The 20948-nt window shown below is 45.0% G+C and overlaps 1 protein-coding gene across 6 annotated transcripts in view; it reads right to left on the reverse strand.

The window, feature by feature from the left end:
* Window positions 1-20948, reverse strand: part of LOC112220330 (voltage-dependent N-type calcium channel subunit alpha-1B-like) — a 227845-nt gene that overhangs the window by 24289 nt on the left and 182608 nt on the right. For 5 of the 6 annotated variants that reach the window (XM_042302402.1, XM_042302406.1, XM_042302405.1 and 2 more), the window contains 10 exons: window positions 18956-19052; window positions 17899-18059; window positions 15580-15717; window positions 14078-14279; window positions 12992-13156; window positions 9625-9735; window positions 6946-7029; window positions 4958-4960; window positions 4642-4758; window positions 3769-3834 (listed from right to left, as the gene is read on the reverse strand). In XM_042302402.1, coding sequence (XP_042158336.1) covers window positions 3769-3834; window positions 4642-4758; window positions 4958-4960; window positions 6946-7029; window positions 9625-9735; window positions 12992-13156; window positions 14078-14279; window positions 15580-15717; window positions 17899-18059; window positions 18956-19052 — 1144 coding nt within the window. The remainder of the gene's footprint in view (window positions 1-3768; window positions 3835-4641; window positions 4759-4957; window positions 4961-6945; window positions 7030-9624; window positions 9736-12991; window positions 13157-14077; window positions 14280-15579; window positions 15718-17898; window positions 18060-18955; window positions 19053-20948) is intronic. The other variant, XM_042302403.1, reaches the window with a different exon arrangement.

Here is a 20948-nt window from a genome sequence, read left to right on the forward strand (position 1 = left end):
TAACCACGCTGCGCTTTGGTACTCTCTATCTCCAGACGACAACCATTACAGAACCACCAACCAAAAAAGGACCAAGCAGCGTGGTAACAGGCAGCGGCAGCAGGAGCAGCGCAAGGAGGAGGAATGGACATGGGAGGACGAGTTGGATGGCAAAGGACCCTGGGCAGAGCCAGGGGAATATCGCCGCCCCAAAGCAGAGCTTGAGGCAGCAAAAGCAGAGAGGCGGCATTATGAGGAGCTAGCACGGCAGAGCGGCTGGAAGCCCGAGAGGCAGCCAAAAAAATTATTGGGGGGTAGCACACGGGGGTGGTGGCGAGTTCAGGTAGGAGATAAGGAGCCGAGGATGGAATCAGAGCAGTCGGCGAAATTGAGGTGTGAGTCCGAGAATGTTGATTGGACAAATTGGAGGAGATTGGACAAATTGGAGGAGAGTGAATGGAGGGGAGATTATGAGACATTCGACGAGTTGTTGATAAAATTGGAGGAGAGTGAAGAGAGAGCGCTGTTGGTTTGGCATAGTATGCACGGCATTCACCCTGAGCAGCGTGTTAGCTGTGTGATGCCACATGTGTCAGCTCCTAGTTCTCATCCCGAAACATGTGAAAGTTCCGGAACAATTGATGCCGGCTATACACACCAGGTCTCCAGAGTACCTTCACAACCCGGGGTGTTCTGTTCCTGCTCCCCGCACTCGCCCAGAGGTGTGTGTTCCCAGTCCGGTACCACCAGTTCCAGCACCACGCACCAGGCCTACTGTGCGCCTCCAGGGTCCAGTATGCCCTGTTCCTTCTCCCCGCACTCGCCCTGAGGTGCGTGTCTCCAGCCCGGTACCACCAGTGCCAGCACCACGCACCAGGACACCAGTGCACCTCCAGGGTCCAGTATTCCCTGTTCCTGCTCCACGCACACGCACCAGGCCTACAGTACGCCTCGTCTGTCCTGAGCCGCCAGAGTCTCCCGTCTGTCCTGAGCCGCCAGAGTCTCCCGTCTGTCCTGAGCCGCCAGAGTCTCCCGTCTGTCCTGAGCCGCCAGCCTCCCATCTGTCCTGAGCCACCAGAGCCAGCAGTCTGTCCTGAGCCGCCAGATCCGCCAGTCTGTCCCGAGCCGCCAGAGCCGCCAGTCTGTCCTGAGCCGCCAGAGCCGCCAGTCTGTCCTGAGCCGCCGGAGCCGCCAGTCTGTCCTGAGCCGCCAGAGCCGCCAGTCTGTCCTGAGCCGCCAGAGCCGCCAGTCTGTCCTGAGCCGCCAGAGTCGCCAGTCTGTCCTGAGCCGCTAGAGCCGCCAGTCTGTAATGAGCCGCCAGTCTGTCCTGAGCCGCCAGAGCCGCCAGTCTGTCCTGAGCCGCCAGTCAGCCAAGAGCCGCCAGAGCCGCCAGTCAGCCAAGAGCCGCCAGAGCCGCCAGTCAGCCAGGAGCCGCGCAGTCAGCCAGGAGCCTCCAGAGCCGCCAGCCAGCCAGGAGCTTCCAGAGCCGCCAGCCAGCCAGGAGCTTCCAGAGCCGCCAGCCAGCCAGGAGCATCCAGAGCCGCCAGCCAGCCAGGAGCTGCCAGAGCCGCCAGCCAGCCAGGAGCTTCCAGAGCCACCAGTCAGCCAGGAGCTGCCAGAGCCGTCAGTCAGCCAGGAGCTGCCAGAGCCGTCAGTCAGCCAGGAGCTGCCAGAGCAGTCAGTCAGCCAGGAGCTGCCAGATGCCGGAATTGATTTTCAGTCCGGAGCTGCCCCTCAGTCCTGAGCTGCCCCTCAGTCCGGAGCTGCCCCTCAGTCCGGAGCTGCCCCTCAGTCCGGAGCTGCCCCTCAGTCCGGAGGAGTTTGTTCAGTCCAGAGGCGTCCTTCAGTCCAGAGGCGTCCTTCAGTCCAGAAGCGTCCTTCAGTCCAGAGGTGTCCCTCAGTCCTGTGGGCCCATTTATTAGGGTTCCCAGGCCAGGGTCGGCGTCAAGGGTCGCCGTTCCTAGAAGGCCACAGAAGCTGTCTAAGACTATGATGGAGTGGGGTTCACGTCCAGCGCCAGAGCCGCCACCGCGGACAGATGCCTACCCAGACCCTCCCCTATAGGTTCAGGTGTTGCGGCCTCCTTGCTAGCACACGCTTTTTCAGTTCTGCCCACACATTATCTATGGGATTGAGGTCAGGGCTTTGTGATGGCCACTCCAATACCTTGACTTTGTTGTCCTTAAACCATTTTGCCACAGCTTTGGAAGTATGTTTGGGGTCATTGTCCATTCGGAAGACCCATTTGCGCCTAAGCTTTAACTTCCTGACAGACGTCTTGAGATGTTGCTTCAATATATCCACATCATTTTCCTCCTCATGATGCCATCTATTTTGTAAAATGCACCAGTCCCTCCTGCAGTCCCTCCTACCAAAATACGTTAATCTCTAGGAGACAGAACGCATCTCCTTCCTCAGCGGTATAACGGTTGTGTGGTCCCATGGTGTTTATTCTTGCATACTGTTGTTTGTACAGATGAACGTGGTACCTTCAGGTGTTTGGAAATTGCTCCCAAGGATGAACCAGACTTGTGTAGGTCTATAATTCTTTTTCTGAGGTCTTGGCTGATTTATTTTGATTTTCCCATGATGTCAAACAAAGAGGCTCTGAGTTTGAAGGTAGGCCTTGAAATGCATCCACAGGTACACCTCCAATTGACTCAAATTATGTCAATTAGCCTATCAGAAGCTTCTAAATCCCTGATGTTCTGGAATTTTCCAAGCTGTTTAAAGGCACAGTCAACTTAGTGTATGTAACCTTCTGACCCACTGGAATTGTGATACAGTAAATTAGATGTGAAATAATCTGTCTGTAAACAATTCTTGGAAAAATTACTTTTGTCATGCACAAAGTAGATGTCCTATCCGACTTGCCAAAACTATAGTTTGTTATTAACAGGAAATTTGTGGAGTGGTTGAAAAACGAGTTTTAATGACTCCAACCTAAGTGTATGTAAACTTCCGACTTCAACTGTAAGTAAATTTGTCCCAATACTTTTGGTCCCTAAAATGGGGGACTTTAAACAAAAAGTACTGTAATTTCTAAACGGTTCATCCGATATAGATGAAAATACCCTCAAATTAAAGCTGACAGTCTGCTCCACATCCAAACTGCTAGAGTACAGAGCTAAAACAAAAATAGTTCACTGTCCTAATACTTTTGGAGTTCACTGTAGCTATCTAGAAATCTTTATAATCTAATAACAATAGAATTGAAGGACATGGTGAGACCCTGTATTCTGCCCAAGTTCACACGTATAGGGTACATCCAAATGGCACACAAATGTTGATATTCCCTATATAGTGCACTACTTTTGAAAAAAGGCACTATATGGGGATAGCGTGCCATTTGGGACACACAGATAGTCCTGATGATAACAAAGAGCCAGATAAGCTTCTTTTGGCTCCCTGTTTAATTGGGATATGAAGTTTGTCACTCATGGTGGGGTGTCCTGATCCACCCCTCCCTCTGGGTGCCCTTTTGTCATTATACAGCATCTCATTATACAGCATTGATGATTAAATGAGGGCTCTTTTACGAGAAGACACAATTACCATTGATTTATAATGCCATGCTAATCTAGTGGATGGCAAGCACCTCCATTGTGCATACAATTGATCAGATTTGCTGCCACATAGGCTTCCTTTTAAATGAGCAATCGACTTTAAAGATTGGAACCATCTGTTTAACCATCTCCCATAGAGGATAAGCTGTTGACATTCTCTTTATGATATATAACATAGTATAGCATAGTTATTGTCACTGGACGTGTGTGTGGTATGACTCACCTGCATGCCGATGATGGCGTAGATGAAGAAGAGCATAGCGATGAGGAGGCAGACATAAGGTAGGGCCTGGAAATAGAAAATACACACACGCACCGAGAAGTTAACAGCACCGTAAGGTTTAATAGTCTTATTTATGGAGCAGAGCAGCCAACGTGACCCGCGGGGTTGATTTCCTTAATCACATATATCCCAGACAAGGGAAGGGTACACATTAATCAGAAATAATGAGCTACCTTTTAACATTCTGCAGCAACTATCCATTTTTATTGGGGCTTAAAAGCTCTCACCACCCCACATTTAACCTGCTATCAAATTAACTATTCTTGGCAATGTCCTTGAACTCTCTACGACGAAAGCTCCACAGAACAAACCACTTCTCTAAGACTCCAAATAAACATCAATATCACTTCAAATGCCATTAAAGGGATACTTTGGGATTTTGGCTTGCGTTAGCACAATGACTGGAAGCCTATGGGTGCTAGCAGAAACCTGTAGACTTCCAGTCATTGTGCTAATGCTAGTTAGCATTGGCTCCCGAAACTACCTCTAACTTCCTTCATACTGGACACAGACACATTTAAATGGTATCTACGATTTCATCTGATGAAGTAGATATAGGGCTTCATTGCCAAAATCGCTAAGTATCCCTTTAAGTATACAAAAAGAAAGATGTCCTCGTTTTATTTCCTTATCTCCCCCTATAGTTCAATCTATATGCTTACAGTTATTACAAAATAATGAATCAGCCTACATTCATTAAATTCACTACTGATCAGATGAATACCATGTAACTCTCAAATCAAGAGTCCATGTTGAGTAGGCAGGGGTCAAACCTCAGGGTCAAGGGTCAGAGGTGAGGGGTCAGTGAATCACCTTGAAGGACTGGACAAAGGTCCATAGCAGGATGCGAATGGTGTAGCCCTGCCTCAGCAGCTTGATGAGCCTGGCTGCCCTGAACAGCCTCAAGAAACTCAGATTGATCAGCTTGTCCTGCAGGAGGAGACACACTGGAATTCAAACAACTGTTCTTGGATCAGATTTGGGTTACACTCAGAATGGTTTAGGTTAACAAGGGGGCTCAGTGAAGCAGTGGTACCATTTCAGTGAAGAGTATCTACCTATCCATTTATGTATGATTTAGACTGGCCGCCAAGGGAATGGTCAAAAGCAACGGGAACAAGACACTTACCGTCTAGAGAGGGTCCATAGTGTCACAGAGGGAGCACAAGCACCAGCAAAGAAATAGCAGAAGATGGAAACACAGTGAGAGAAAGATAGAAAACCAGAGAGCGAGAGAAGAAAAAGACTGTCACGGGAAGAGAAATCCCACACAAAGGGAAATTTTGTCCACAAAGAGAGTTACATAGTAAACGGACTACTCCAATCGACTTCAGTGGTACTGTGCTGCAATCTGCACAGAGGCTTTTCCTGATCCCCCTTTCAAACTCCGCCTCCCACTCCAGTCTGTCCCCCAGCTCCATACTAATCTATCCAGAAGGAGAGAGAGCTCTCAGCCATCCCCAGCAGCTCTCTAAAGCAGAAGGATATGCTGGTGGCTTCTTCTGATTACCTCACCAACAGTAATGTAACTTGGTTAAACCTCGTGAAAACATCCTCATTCAAGGAGTAAATGTAGTATGAGTGAAGACATACAGGCACGACTGCATATAGGAGAATCGCTATGTGTCGATGCATTTTGTAAATTGCCATATAAAGTCAGCAAAAAAAGAAACGTCCCTTTTTCAGGACCCTGTCTTTCAAAGATAATTTGTAAAAATCCAAATAACTTCACATATCTTCATTGTAAAGGGTTTAAACACTGTTTTCCATGCATGTTCAATGAACCATGAACAATTAATGAACATGCACCTGTGGAAAGGTCGTTAAGACACTAACAGCTTACAGACGGTGGCAATTAAGGTCACAGTTATGAAAACTTAGGAAACTAAAGAGGCCTTTCTACTGACTCTGAACGTGCCTTTGGCATACTGCTTGGAGGCATGAGGACTGCCAATATTGTCAGGGCAATACATTTCAATGTCCGTACTGTGAGACGCCTAAGACAGCGCTACAGGGAGAGAGGACGGATAGCTGATCGTCCTCGCAGTGGTAGACCAAGTGTAACACCTGCACAGGATCGGTACATCCGAACATCACACCTGCGAGTCAGGTACAGGATGGCAACAACAACTGCCCGAGTTACACCAGGAACCACCTCAATCCCTCCATCAGTGCTCAGACTGTCCGCAATAGGCTGAGAGGCTGGACTGAGGGCTTGTAGACCTGTTGTAAGGCAGGTCCTCACCAGACATCACCGGCAACAACGTCGCCTATGGGCACAAACCCACCATCACTGGACCAGACAGGACTGGAAAAAAGTGCTCTTCGCTGACGAGTCGCAGTTTTGTCTCACCAGGGGTGATGGTCGTATTCACGTTTATCGTCGAAGGAATAAGCGTTACACCGAGGCCTGTACTCTGGAGAGGGATCGATTTGGAGGTGGAGGGTCCGTCATGGTCTGGGTTGGTGTGTCACAGCATCATCGGACTGAGCTTGTTGTCATTGCAGGCAATCTCAACGCTGTGCGTTACAGGGAAGACATCCTCCTCCCTCATGTGGTACTCTTCCTGCAGGCTCATCCTGACATGACCCTTCAGCATGATAATGCCACCAGCCATACTGCTCGTTCTGTGCATGGTTTCCTGCAAGACAGGAATTTCAGTGTTCTGCCATGGCCAGCGAAGAGCCCAGATCTCAATCCCATTGAGCAAGTCTGGGACCTGTTGGATTAGAGGGTGAGGGCTAGGGCCATTCCCCCCAGGTGCCTTAGTGGAAGAGTGGGGTAACATCTCAGAGCAAGAACTGGCAAATCTGGTGCAGTCCATGAGGAGGAGATGCACTGCAGTACTTAATGCAGCTGGTGGCCACACCAAATACTGACTGTTACTTTTGATTTTGACCCCCCCCTTTGTTCAGTTTCTGTTAGTCACATGTCTGTGGAACTTGTTCAGTTTATGTCTCAGTTGTTGAATCTTGTTATGTTCATACACATATTTACACATGTGAAGTTTGTTGAAAATAAATGCAGTTGACAGTGAGAGGACATTTCTTTTTTTCTGAGTTTATATTTGCCATAAAATAAATTCTATGGGCACACTGTACTGAAGCAGCACTTACCTTAATCTCTGTGACCAAGATGTCTGTGATACTCCCCAATACTGTCACAAAGTCAAACACGTTCCAAGCTGCCTTCAAGTAATTCTGCAACAGAGAAAGAGAGAGGAAGAAAGAGAGAAATAGAGGGAGAGCGGGTGAGAGAGAGGGGGAGGGAGAGGGATAGAGGTTTTATTGTGATTGGTACCAAACCCTTGCTCTTTAAATGCTTTCCTCAGGCCACACTCTACAGAGCATGTCTTCTAAGCTCCTCAAATGAGGCAGCTTTTAATGAGTTGCTTTGAGTTTCATTAAAAGGCCATCCAATATATAGCCTACAGAGTGTCACTCACTCCCAGACACACACACACACAGATTCTAAACAGCGGCATAGACCTAAGACAGACAGGTGAATCTGTCAGGTGGCATGGCAGTGAGCATACGCTCCTCCTGGGGAGCATAGCAATTTGAAACTACATAGGCGCCCAGAGAGAGAGGGAGCAAGAGAGAGCGAGTGCGAGAGAGCGAGAGGCCCATCCATCTGGGCTAAGTGCTGAACAGGTGGAGGTAATTGGCGTGTGAAAAAAGCCATTTGACAAATGAGCCTGGGGATGAACTGTGAATGAATCTGGAGATGAAGAGCCGCGCAGAGGGGCCAGGTGGCCCGGCGCTGCCTGGGAGATGTATTCCTCTCTCCATCGCTCAATCCCACTGCTTTACCTTCCCACCCTCATCCCCTCAACTTAAGCTGTTGTATCATCCCCAACACACACCTCGCCTCCCCGGTGGCTCTTGCTGAAGGCTTGTCAGCCTACCCTCATCCAAACTACCCCTGGCCATCCATTAACCTTCCAATGTTTTCACAAAGGCTCTTTATCAGTCTCTGTCCTGATATCCCACTTTCTCTATCTCTGCCGCAGTTTCTCTGTCTCTCTTCCTACCCTGGTACACAGTCATCTACAGTTGAAGTCTGAAGTTTACATACACATTAGCCAAATACATTTAAACTCCGTTTTTAGCAATTTCTGACATTTAATCCTAGAAAAAAATTCCCTGTCTTAGGTCAGTTAGGATCACCACTTTATTTTAAGAATGTGAAATATCAGAATAATAGTAGAGAGAAGGATTGATTTAAACTTTTATTTCTTTCATCACATTTCCAGTGGGTCAGAAGTTTACATACACTCAATTAGTATTTGGTAGCATTGGGATTAAATTGTTTAACTTGGGTCAAACAATTCGGGTAGCCTTCCTCAAGCTTCCCACAATAAATTGGGAGTACTTTGGCCCATTCCTCCTGACAGAGATGGTGTAACTGAGTCAGGTTTGTAGGCCTCCTTGCTCGCATATGCTTTTTCAGTTCCTCTCACAAATTTTCTATAGGATTGAGATCAGGGCTTTGTGATGGCCACTCCAATACCTTGACTTTGTTGTCCTTAAGCCATTTTGCCACAACTTTAGAAGTATGCTTGGGGTCATTGTCCATTTGGAAGAGCCATTTGCAACCAAGCTTTAACTTCCTGACTGACGTCTTGAGATGTTGCTTCAATATGTCCACATAATTTTCCTCCCTCAAGATGCCATCTATTTTGTGAAGTGCACCAGTCCCTCCTGCAGCAAAGCACCCCCACAACATGATGATTCCACCCCCGTGCTAGACGGTTGGGTTGGTTTTCTTCGACTTGCAAGCCTCCCCCTTTTTCCTCCAAACATAACGATGGTCATTATGTCCAAACAGATCTATTTTTGTTTCATCAGACCAGAGGACATTTCTCCAAAAGGTACGGTCTTTGTCCCATGTGCAGTTGCAAACCGTAGTCTGGCTTTTTATGGTGGTTTTGGAGCCGTGGCTTCTTCCTTGATGAGCGGCCTTTCAGGTTGTCGATATAGGACTCGTTTTACTGTGGATATAGATACCTTTGTACCCGTTTCCTCCAGCATCTTCACAAGGTCCTTTGCTGTTGTTCTGGGATTGATTTGCACTTTTTGCATCAACGCACATTCATCTCTAGGAGACAGAACGCGTCTCCTTCCTGAGCGGTATGACGGCTGCGTCATCCCATGGTGTTTATACTTGCGTACTATTGTTTGTACAGATGAACGTGGTACCTTCAGGTGTTTGGAAATTGCTCCCAAGGATGAACCAGACTTGTGGAGGTCTACAATTTTTTTCTGAGGTCTTAGCTGATTTCTTTGGATTTTCCCATGATGTCAAGCAAAGAGGCACTGAGTTTGAAGATAGACCTTGAAATACATCCACAGGTACACCTCCAATTGACTCAGATTATGTCAATTAGCCTATCAGAAGCTTCTAAAGCCATGACATCATTTTCTGGAATTTCCCAAGCTGTTTAAAGGCACAGTCAACTTACTGTTTGTAAACTTCTGACCCACTGGAATTGTGATACAGTGAATTAGAAGTGAAATAATCTGTCTGTAAACAATTGTTGGAAAAGGTACTTGTGTCATGCACACAGTAGATTTCCTAACCGACTTGCCAAAACTATAGTTTGTTAACAAGAAATTTGTGGAGTGGTTGAAAAACAAGTTTTAATGACTCCAACCTAAGTGTATGTAAACTTCTGACTTCAACTGTATTTTCCCCAAAAAGACAACTTGAGTTATTCCAAAATTAGTCTATAGTCTATTTTCCTAAATGCTTAGATAGATAGTGACCATGTGCTGTAATGTATGGAGACTCACCAGTGGTCCGAAAGCGATGATCTTGAGGATGCACTCTAGTGTGAAGAGAGCTGTGAACACAATGTTCAGGTGCTTCAGCATGGCCTCATACAGCTCCGGAGCACCGTGAAACTGAAGGCAGAGGTCAGAAGTCAGGCAAAGGTTGGGAAGATGTCAGAGGTCAACATTCATGATAATCGGCATGTCCATTTCCAATGTCAGACTGACAGACCATTGAAATACTTGTTAAAGTTATCCTTCCCCTCTTTTTTCGTCCGTCCGTCCGTCCATGCGTGAGTGAGTGCGTGTGTGTGTAAAACACCCCGTCCCTAATTAATTGACCTGTAATTAACGAACACATTTAGTATCTCCAGGCCTCCACGCATACCAGCTGCATACAAGCCACTGATGTGCGCCTTTGGAACATCTACATTTTAAAACATATAATAAATCAATTGAACATACACCACGATAAATCCATTATTTATTTTAATCAGGTCTAAAGAAACATTATATGAAGAAAATGTATTTCAGAAGAACAGAATATGAGTTGGCCTACTGTACGTTATCTGGCTGTTATGTGACAAGATATGCTTATAAAGTCCTGTGCCATTATTTTATATTACGTGATTTTATAGTAAGAAGAATATCATTGAACTTAAACTTGAAACTTGAATTTGTGCGCAAAAGTAAGTAAGAAGAATATCATTGAACTTAAACTTGAAACTTGAAGTTGTGCGCAAAAGTAAGTAAGAAGAATATCATTGAACTTAAACTTGAAACTTGAAGTTGTGCGCAAAAGTAAGTAAGAAGAATATCATTGAACTTAAACTTGAAACTTGAAGTTGTGCGCAAAAGTGATCATTTGAAAAATAGTTATTTTGAGTTATTTAGAGTTATTTGGCCATTTTAGTTTTGAATGATACAAACCTTAGAATGTGTTATAAATCCAAACGTATATGGGCTGCATGATGTGACTATAGGATATTAGTGCGGAGTCTGTTCCTTGCCTCAGGCTGTACAGCTGTTTTCTCATCAAGCGATCATATTTTCACCCATCAGACTATTCTCAATTTAATCTTGTCTTTACTATGTAAAAATGAGTTTAGATTTAGAATGGCCAATTATGAAATGGGCAGGAACAGGGCCAGGGGAAAAGGCATGTAATCTGTATGCACTTGAATAGGGAATGGAGCACTTTCCCCTTCAATCAATGAACCAACATCATCGCCTAGGGCTCTCACCCAGACTCATGGATAGAACGTTTGGAGCATAACATAAGGTAACCAGTCCATCCACTATGTATAATAATACAGTCTACACTCAAAGGCTTTTACTGAAATGTGTTTCATTTTGGGGTATAGTCTAGACCAATTATGCACCAGACATGTTAAATCAGTTTTGCGTTGTGTTCTCTGCCATGGGGAATATGTGATAGGCTATGTATTGTATAACGGCACAATCATCATTTTCATTCAGATTTTTTTCATCATAGGCCTATGCATAAGCTCTTATATGTGTATGGGTGTTTTGAATGAATCATCACCTTAGAAAGCGTTGTCCATTTCGTTGTGTTAGGCTTTGAAACAACACCCACAACAACCATGTTTTACACTCAGTCGCAACCTGCTGTTGAACTTATTTCTTCAAATTGATCATCACAGTGAGGTTTTAAAAGCACTACACCGTTTTGATGAAAAGTGTTTGTGATTTTCCATTGCATTTCCATTGACATCAGAATGGTTAGAGAGACAACAGAGCCCTGACTACCAGGCCATTAGGACCTGATGGAGAAACGACAGAGCCCTGACTACCAGGCCATTAAGACCTGATGGAGAAACGATAGAGCCCTGACTACCAGGCCATTAGGAACTGATGGAGAAACGATAGAGACCCGACTACCAGGCCATTAGGACCTGATGGAGAAACGATAGAGCCCTGACTACCAGGCCATTAGGACCTGATGGAGAAACGACAGAGCCCTGACTACCAGGCCATTAGGACCTGATGGAGAAACGACAGAGCCCTGACTAGCAGGCCATTAGGACCTGATGGAGAAACGATAGAGCCCTGACTACCAGGCCATTAGGACCTGATGGAGAAACGATAGAGCCCTGACTACCAGGCCATTAGGACCTGATGGAGAAACAACAGAGCCCTGAGGCCATTAGGACCTGATGGAGAAACAACAGAGCCCCGAGGCCATTAGGACCTGATGGAGAAACGACAGAGCCCTGACTACCAGGCCATTAGGACCTGATGGAGAAACAATAGAGCCCTGACTACCAGGCCATTAGGACCTGATGGAGAAACGATAGAGCCCTGACTAACAGGCCATTAGGACCTGATGGAGAAACGACAGAGCCCTGAGGCCATTAGGACCTGATGGAGAAACGATAGAGCCCTGACTACCAGGCCATTAGGACCTGATGGAGAAATGACAGAGCCCTGAGGCCATTAGGACCTGATGGAGAAACGACAGAGCCCTGAGGCCATTAGGACCTGATGAAGAAACGATAGAGCCCTGACTACCAGGCCATTAGGACCTGATGAAGAAACGACAGAGCCCTGAGGCCATTAGGACCTGATGGAGAAACGATAGAGCCCTGACTTTCAGGCCATTAGGACCTGATGGAGAAACAACAGAGCCCTGGGGCCATTAGGACCTGATGAAGAAACAACAGAGCCCTGACTACCAGGCCATTAGGATCTGATAGAGAGACGATAGAGCCCTGACTACCAGGCCATTAGTCCCTGATGGTCTGGTAGTCCGTGGATTTTTACTGTGGTCATGACTCATGGCTGCCAGTATGGTGGTAATACGGACACTGCAACAGCCCTACTCCTCAGTCTGACAGACCTGTAAAGGTCAATACCTGGAGATAAGCCAAATGGATCAACCATGTGGTTAAGGTCAAAGCAACAGAGAGGCTGCTTATACATCAACAACGGATACGTTCAATGTATCCATCCAAATTATACTGATTACCTGTGCCAAAACCCTGTCCCAAAGTTATCCCACTCAAGGTAGAAATTCCCCTTATAACAGATCTAGGATCAGATTTCCCAACCCCCAAATCATTAATTAGAGTTAAGACAAATGCTCTGACCCTGTGTCAGTGATCAAGGGCAACTTGCAATGCTTATATCCAGTTATAGGTTGCGTTGCAGGCTGACTTCATAGCAGACGATAAAATTGCATCAACCAATGGTTGTGTGCCACATTATTGACTGTGCAGAGGGGCATCCAATTGCAATACCATATGATGTGTACAGTTATCCAGGCATTCTGAGATCTGGCATGCGTCTATAATGTATACAGCTTGGAACGGGACCATTGTTTCTACAATGGACACATTCCCGATGGTGTGTGGGAAGCATCACTGACCTTCATCATCAGCACCACAGTGTTGAGTGCGATCATGGTCATGATGGAGTACTCAAAGGGCGGCGACACCACAAACTGCCACATCTTATACTGGAACGACTGCTTGTCTGCTGGCATGTAGCGCGTCAGAGGCTTGGCGTTGATGGCAAAGTCGATACAAGCTCTCTGTGTTGGAGGAGGGGGAGGGAGGGAGGGAGGGAGGGAGGGAGGGAGGGGGAGGGAGGGAGGGAGGGAGGGAGGGAGGGGGAGGGGGAGGGAGGGAGGGAGGGAGGGAGGGAAAGAGGGAGAGAAAGAGGGAGAGGGATGAGGTGAGAGTTTGTGAAACTCACTCACTCATCCCCCTAATCATATCTGATATTGTTCAAACACTGATTATAAACATAAAAAAGGACCAATGTACAATCAAATGAAAAATATCAAAGGCTGAACTAACGTCTGATAAGTGCTGGCATGCAACCTAACAGTTTCCAGGAGTGTTTAATATTCCCTACATAGTGCACTGCTTTTGAGCCCATAGGGCTCTGGTCGAAAGTAGCGCGCCATTAAAAGGGAATAGGGTGCCATTTGGGACATACTGTAGAGTGAACCTCAGTGATGTAGGAAATTAAGATACAGCTGGATGGACTACACTGGGCTGGTTGCTTCTCCTGAGGGTTGCTGTTCTTTTGTGTTGATGCTTTCTGAGGGAAACAACAGGCTCGCAAGGAAATCAACTGAAATATATCCACAGGTGCTATTAAAAGTGTTGAGAGATCCAACACTGGGACAGTTTCAACAGAGGAGAGGCAGAAATGACTTGGCCTTGTATTAATAATTGTTGGTGCACATAAGTTACCTTCTACTGGGTGCCAGACAACTAGGTGAGAGTGTGTCTGTTCTCTGTTTATGTGTGTATTTGTCTCTCTGCTTGTGTATGTGTGAGTGTGTGTTTGTGTGCGTGTGTATCTCTCTATCTCTGTGGTCCAGCGTGTGTTCAGACAGCATACTGTACCTCGTTCTTCTCCAGTCTACAATCTGACATGGCCTCGTCTCCCGGCTCTTGGAAGGTTTGTGTGTGTGTGTGTCTGTTTGTGTGTGTTTGTGTACCTCGTTCTTCTCCAGACTACACTCTGACATGGCCTTGTCTCCCTGCTCCTGGAAGGTGATGATGATCAAAGCCACAAAGATGTTGACAAAGAAGAAGGGAAAGACCACAAAGTAGACCACATAGAAGATAGAGGTCTCCATACGGAAGCCTGGGCTGGGACCCTCATCCTCATAGGTGGCATCCACAGAATGCTTTAGGACCCTGGAGAAAACAGGTAAACACAGAGGGTCAGTTTTGCATTTTTCCCATTAATGGTTAAAGTAAGGATTTGGGTAGGGGAAGATGATTCTAGATCTGTACCTAGAGGAAACTATCCTAATACTATCTAAGCCTAACTAGCTTAATTGTTTTAACCTATACATACACCACTAGGCAGCCATGGCAAAGGAGGACACACAAGAATATGTGATGTACAAGCAGGCTGTGGGGAAAAAAGCAATACATTTACTGGAACAAAATATGTCCAATATTCATCTTTCATAACTGAGTACAGCAGGGAATAATATTATGAAGCAGGGAATATATGAATGTTTACCAGGTTGCATAACAACAACAAAAAATGAGTTTTTTTGAATATGATTAAAACAGATATGCAGCAAATGTGTAAATAAAACTAAAAACACTGATGTTTTGAAGATATTCTGCTTTATATTAATTTCTGAGAATACCAAAAAGAGCTGTAGTACCCCTTGTCAGGCCCTATTCGCTGAGTCACAGGGAATAGAGCCATTTTGATTTAAAGATTAATCTAACGCTAGTTAGCTCTTTTACATTTTATTGTGTAGCCCTTGTTAAACCCTGTACTTGGGGTAATGATTTCCCTGAGGAAGGAGATGTGGAGAGAGACAGAGAGAGAAGATGAATGACTGACTAGCTGAGGAGAGCACTTAAGACATTGTGGTGTCCTCAACTCCAACCCTGGTCAGGTTCTACATGCCATAAATTAGTGCAAATGATGAAGGCCATCATACTGACTAGCGCTGTCTTCTCCTGAACATTACCTCAGCACACACCTCTCCCACTGGATTTCACCCCACCTAGTCTCACCCCGAGAGCATTTATTTCCCCCACATCATTGGCACTTTGTCCTTTGGAATGGATGTCAAATGGGATGCTCGTCTTGTTGAGGACACTGTGTACATTCAATAGGGGTCAATGGACCCGATAGGAACCCTCTAGTCTGCCTGGAATTATTTGGGAAGCTAATTGGCTAGCCGGTGGTTATGTGAATAGGTGATGTGTAGGTGATTGAGTGGCCTGTGGTTATGTGTGTAGGCCATTGCCAGTGACTGGCTAGTCGGTAGTAATGTAAGTAGGCCACATGTAGGGGATTGGCTGGCCTGTATTTCTCTTCACAGTTGATTGGCTACCTAGTCTGTGGTTATGTGAGTAGCTCATTACCAGTGATGTGCTAGCCTGTAGTTATGTGACAAGGTCCTTACAGGTAATTGGCTAGCCTGAGCTTCTCTCTACAGCTGATTGGCTGGAGTGGGCTACTCACATTGGCCAGCCCTCCCCGGTGGAGACGGTGAATAGGGTGAGGAAGGCCCACAGCACATTGTCATAATGGAACTCATACTTCTTCCACTCACGATCCTGGGCCGCCACTTCATCACCGTCATAGTCCAGAAACTTACCCCTGATGAACGATGGAAAGAGGGGGAGAGAGAGGAGAAAGAGAGACAGACAAAGAGAGAAAGAAAGAAAAAGAGAAAGAGAATAGCACAGTATTGCATTGTTATCTTGTAAGTAAATTGGCACAAGCTATATTCAAAATAACACTCCAACTGCAAACATCTCATTTTCACATGTGAAAAGATGGTGTAAACATTTTGCAGTAGCAATGTTCCACTGAGGGAATTAAGGCGACCACATCTAAAAAGCCCAAATGCGAGACGGGAACGATTTTGCGGGACATTCGTGGAAGAGTAGACAGAATAAATGGGGCAGGTTAATGGATAATGTTCAAATGGAGACAGTTCTGCTGTATGATGGTCACTGCCTTTTAAAGGGGAAATCCTTAGTTGCTACATAGATTTATGGACTTATAAATGAAGCATACAAATCCATATACAGTTGAAGTCAGAAGTTTACGTACACCTTAGCCAAATACATTTAAACTCAGTTTTTCACAATTCTTGACATTTAATGCTTGTAAGAATTCCATGTCTTAGGTCAGTTAGGATCACCACTTTATTTTAAGAATGTGAGAAGTCAGAATAATAGTTGATAGAATGATTTATTTCAACTTTTATTTCTTTCATCACATTCCCTTGTGGGTCAGAAGTTTACATACACTCAATTAGTATTTGGTAGCGTTGCCTTTAAATTGTTTAACTTGGGTCAAACGTTTCGGGTAGCCTTCCACAAGCTTCCCACAATAAGTTGGGTGAATTTTGGCCCATTCCTCATGACAGAGCGGGTGTAACAGGTTTGTAAGCCTCCTTGCTCGGAAACGCTTTTTCAGTTCTGCCCAAAAATGTTCTATAGGATTGAGGTCAGGGCTTTGTGATGGCCACTCCAATACCTTGACTTTGTTGTCCTTGAAACATTTTGCCACAATTTTGGAAGTATGCTTGGGGTCATTGTCCATTTGGAAGACCCATTTGTGACCAAGATTTAACTTCCTGACTGATGTCTTGAGATGTTGCTTCAACATGTCCACTTAATTTACTTCTCATGATACCATCTATTTTGTGAAGTGCACCAGTCCCTCCTGCAGCAAAGCACCCCCACAACATGATGCTGCCACCCCCGTGCCTCACGGTTGGGATGGTGTTCTTCGGCTTGCAAGTCTCCCCCGTTTTTCCTCCAAACATAACAATGGTTATTTTGGCCAAACAGTTATATTTTGGTTTCATCAGATCAGAGAACATTTCTCCAAAAAGTATGATCTTTGTCCCCATGTGCAGTTGCAAACCGTAGTCTGGCTTTTTTAAAGTGGTTTTGGAACAGTGGCTTCTTCCTTGCTGAGTGGCCTTTAAGGTTATGTCTATATAGGACTCATTTTGCTGTGGATATAGATACTTTTGTACCTGTTTCCTCCAGCATCTTCCCAAGGTCCTTTGCTGTTGTTCTGGGATTGATTTGCACTTTTCGCACCAAAGTACGTTCATCTCTAGGAGACAGAATGTGTCTTCTTCCTGAGCGGTATGACGGTTGCGTGGTCCCATGGTGTTTATACTTGTGTACATATGAACTTAGTACCTTCAGGCGTTTGGAAATTGCTCCCAAGGATGAACCAGACTTGTGGTGGTCTACAAATGTTTTTTTAAGTCTTGGCTGATTTCTTTGATTTTCCCATGATGTCAAGCAAAGAAGCACTGAGTTTGAAGGTAGGCCTTGAAATACATCCACAGGTACACCTCCAATTGACTCAAATTATGTCAATTAGCCTATCAGAAGCTTCTAAAGCCATGACATCATTTTCTGAGATTTCCCAAACTGTTTAAAGGCACAGTCAACTTACTGTTTGTAAACCTCTGACCCACTGGAATTGTGATACAGTGAATTAGAAGTGAAATAATCTGTCTGTAAACAACTGTTGGAAAAAGTACTTGTGTCATGCACACAGTAGATGTCCTAACCGACTTGCCAAAACTATAGTTTGTTAACAAGAAATTTGTGGAGTCGTTGATAAATGAGTTTTAATGACTCCAATCTAAGTGTATGTAAACTTCTGACTTCAACTATATATTATATAAAAAATACGTATTCACATTTTTCAGGTGATTTGTTCTCTCGTGACTTTGTCATGTTTCTGTTTTGTAAGGGCATATCCAATACCAGTCAGTGTCAATGGTGTGAGTGTGTACTGTACCTGCAGTCCTTCTCCAGACCTTTAGACTCGTCGGTGCAGTAGAAGAACTTGCCCTTGAACAGCTGCACAGCGATCACAGCGAAGATGAACATGAAGAGCATGTAGACAATGAGGATGTTGAGCACGTTCTTCAGAGAGTTGACCACACAGTCAAACACGGCCTGGAGGAGGAGGACACACACACCAATAAATAGAGGTACACACAATCACTCAAACATGTTACCATGCATGTGAGCACCCATCTAGACACATGCACACAGTCTCTACGCAGCACTCTGTTGATCAATTTGTGGTTTGAATGACTGTCTACCTGTCATGGCATGTTTTGAAATCTTCCCAATTAATATGTATCTGCAGGGATGAATGAGACAGTAACTCACAGAGCTGCTCCCTGAAGTAAGTTATTTTTCATGTCACTCATGTCACTCAGTACAAATAGCTAACTGTATGAGAGTGATTAGCTCTAGTCCCGTGTGTTACGTGCAGCTTGCTGACACTGAGCCTTCATTCTCAGCAAGCAACATGTAACACCCTGGACCAGAGGTAGGGAGTAGTAGGGCTTACCTCCCTGCTAACCCTGATCTATCTCAATCAACCCATCAATTACTTCAACAGGATGTGCTGCTATCTTTGGTCTGATCAACTACCTTTCCACACATCAATTACTTTGGTCTAGTCCTTGTGAGACAAGATCAGAGCTGGGGTCCTGAAAAGAGTGAGACAGATTAGCATTTTTCCCCATTTGTCACCGGGCAGATGATTAACTGGTATATGAAGATCCCCTCCTCTTCTCTCCCACTGATGTGATTAATTTATTAGTTTATATCTCATACAAATCACTTGGGAGTTATTCATCCACTGGCTGCTGCTGCAATTTCTGTGTGTGTGTGTTGCAGAGGCACAGGTCTGTGTGTGTGTGTTGCAGAGGCACAGTTCTGTGTGTGTGTGTGTACGTTCGTGAGTGCATCCGTATGTGTTTGTTTGACTTGTAACTGGCCATGGAAGTGGCTTTTCTGTTGTGTCAGAGCGGAGCGAAACAGGTAACATATGTAGCTACCTTGAGTTTTGGCAGTCGTTTGATGGTCTTCAGAGGCCTTAGAACTCGCAGCACCCTGAGAGACTTGATGGTGTTGATGTCCTTGCCTTTAGTTCCTCTGCACAGAGCAAGCCCACAGTTAGTGACTATAGACCAAACAAAAGGAGAATAGGCATTATGCTGTGGCCCACAGGCTCTCACCACTACCTTACCTTCTGACCTGTCTCGTGCGCGCACACACACACACACACACACACACACACACACACACACACACACACACACACACACACACACACACACACACACACACACACACACACACACACGGAGGCTGGTGGGAGGAGCTATAGGAGGACGGGCTCATTGTTGGAATGGAATAAATGGAACGGAGTAAAACATGTGGTTTCCATATATTTGATACCATACCAGTCATTCCATTCCAGCCATTACAATGAGCCCATCCTCCTATAGCTTCTCCCACCAGCCTCCTTTGGCATACACAGTATTCATTAAACTCTCTCTCTTTAAGGCACACATGTATAAATCAAATACCCCCCATTCTTGCAGTTACAAATTCTAGTAGGTATATTCAGCAGTTAGTAGAGTACAGTACAGTAGAATACAATAGAGTACAGTAGAATTGGTAGAGTACAATAGAGTTGGTAGAGTACAATAGAGTTGGTAGAGTACAGTAGAGTACAATATTGTACAGTAGAGTTAGTAGAGTACAATATAGTTGGTAGAGTACAACAGAGTTGGTAGAGTACAATATAGTTGGTAGAGTACAATAGAGTTGATAGAGTACAGTAGAGTACAATATTGTACAGTAGAGTACAATAGAGTTGGTAGAGTACAATAGAGTTGGTAGAGTACAATAGAGTTGGTAGAGTATAATATAGTTGGTAGAGTACAGTAGAGTACAATATTGTACAGTAGAGTACAATAGAGTTGGTAGAGTACAATAGAGTTGGTAGAGTACAGCAGAGTACAATAGAGTTGGTAGAGTACAGCAGAGTACAATAGAGTTGGTAGAGTACAATAGAGTTGGTAGAGTACAATAGAGTTGGTAGAGTACAATAGAGTTGGTGGAGTACAATAGAGTTGGTAGAGTACAATAAAGTTAGAAGAGTACAATAGAGTTAGTAGAGTACAATAGAGTTAGTAGAGTACAATAGATTTAGTAGAGTACATGCATGTGAGTTGATGGGTTATTGTACAGAAACATACCTACACAGAGCAATAGAGCTATTGAATCATATTTTAAGAGCAATACAGGGAGCAATCACATAATAGGACAAAGGACTACAATACACTATCCACGGGTATTTCTGTAGAATAACAGACATACACAGTGGTAGAAAAAGATACAAAGAAACCAGCCCTGAGTCAGGGACGAGCTTCTTTGCAGGAACCACTGATGTTCTTGCCACAATGGCGGGTTACAAAACAATCATTTAGAACCTGTTAGCGACAATATACAGTACCGTCCTCAGGAGCCAGATGGACAGTGTGGTGTCAATACAATAATCTACCAGTCACATTTACACACTGTGGCTGTCCATATACTCTCACCATCGTATATTCTGTGTGTTTATTATGAGTTTACATACTTTAGTGTGTGTGTATGAGTGTGTGTGTGAGCATGTCTAGTGTGGACGTGGGGACCAGCAGTCTAGTAGTCCCAACAAGGTCAAGTGCTATTTCTAGGGGGGTTAGAGTTAAGGTTAGGTTTCCGGGTTAAGGTTAGGATAAGGGTTAGGGAAAATACGATTATGAATGGGACTGAATTGTGTGTCCCCATAAGGTTAGTTGCACAAGACTGCGTTTGTGTGTGTGTGTGTGTGTTTGTGTGTGTGTGTGTGTGTGTGTGGTCACAGCTCCTCGGCAGGTTGATAATGCCTGCGGCTCCATATTCATCTGTAGAGAACTCTCTAGGGTGCATATCTCCCCTCTTACACAGGCAGAAATCAGTCAGTCCTCTCTGTCCATCAATATAGATGGGGCTGGAGCT

This window comes from Oncorhynchus tshawytscha, linkage group LG20, assembly GCF_018296145.1.
Source record: "Oncorhynchus tshawytscha isolate Ot180627B linkage group LG20, Otsh_v2.0, whole genome shotgun sequence".
Taxonomy (NCBI): domain Eukaryota; kingdom Metazoa; phylum Chordata; class Actinopteri; order Salmoniformes; family Salmonidae; genus Oncorhynchus; species Oncorhynchus tshawytscha.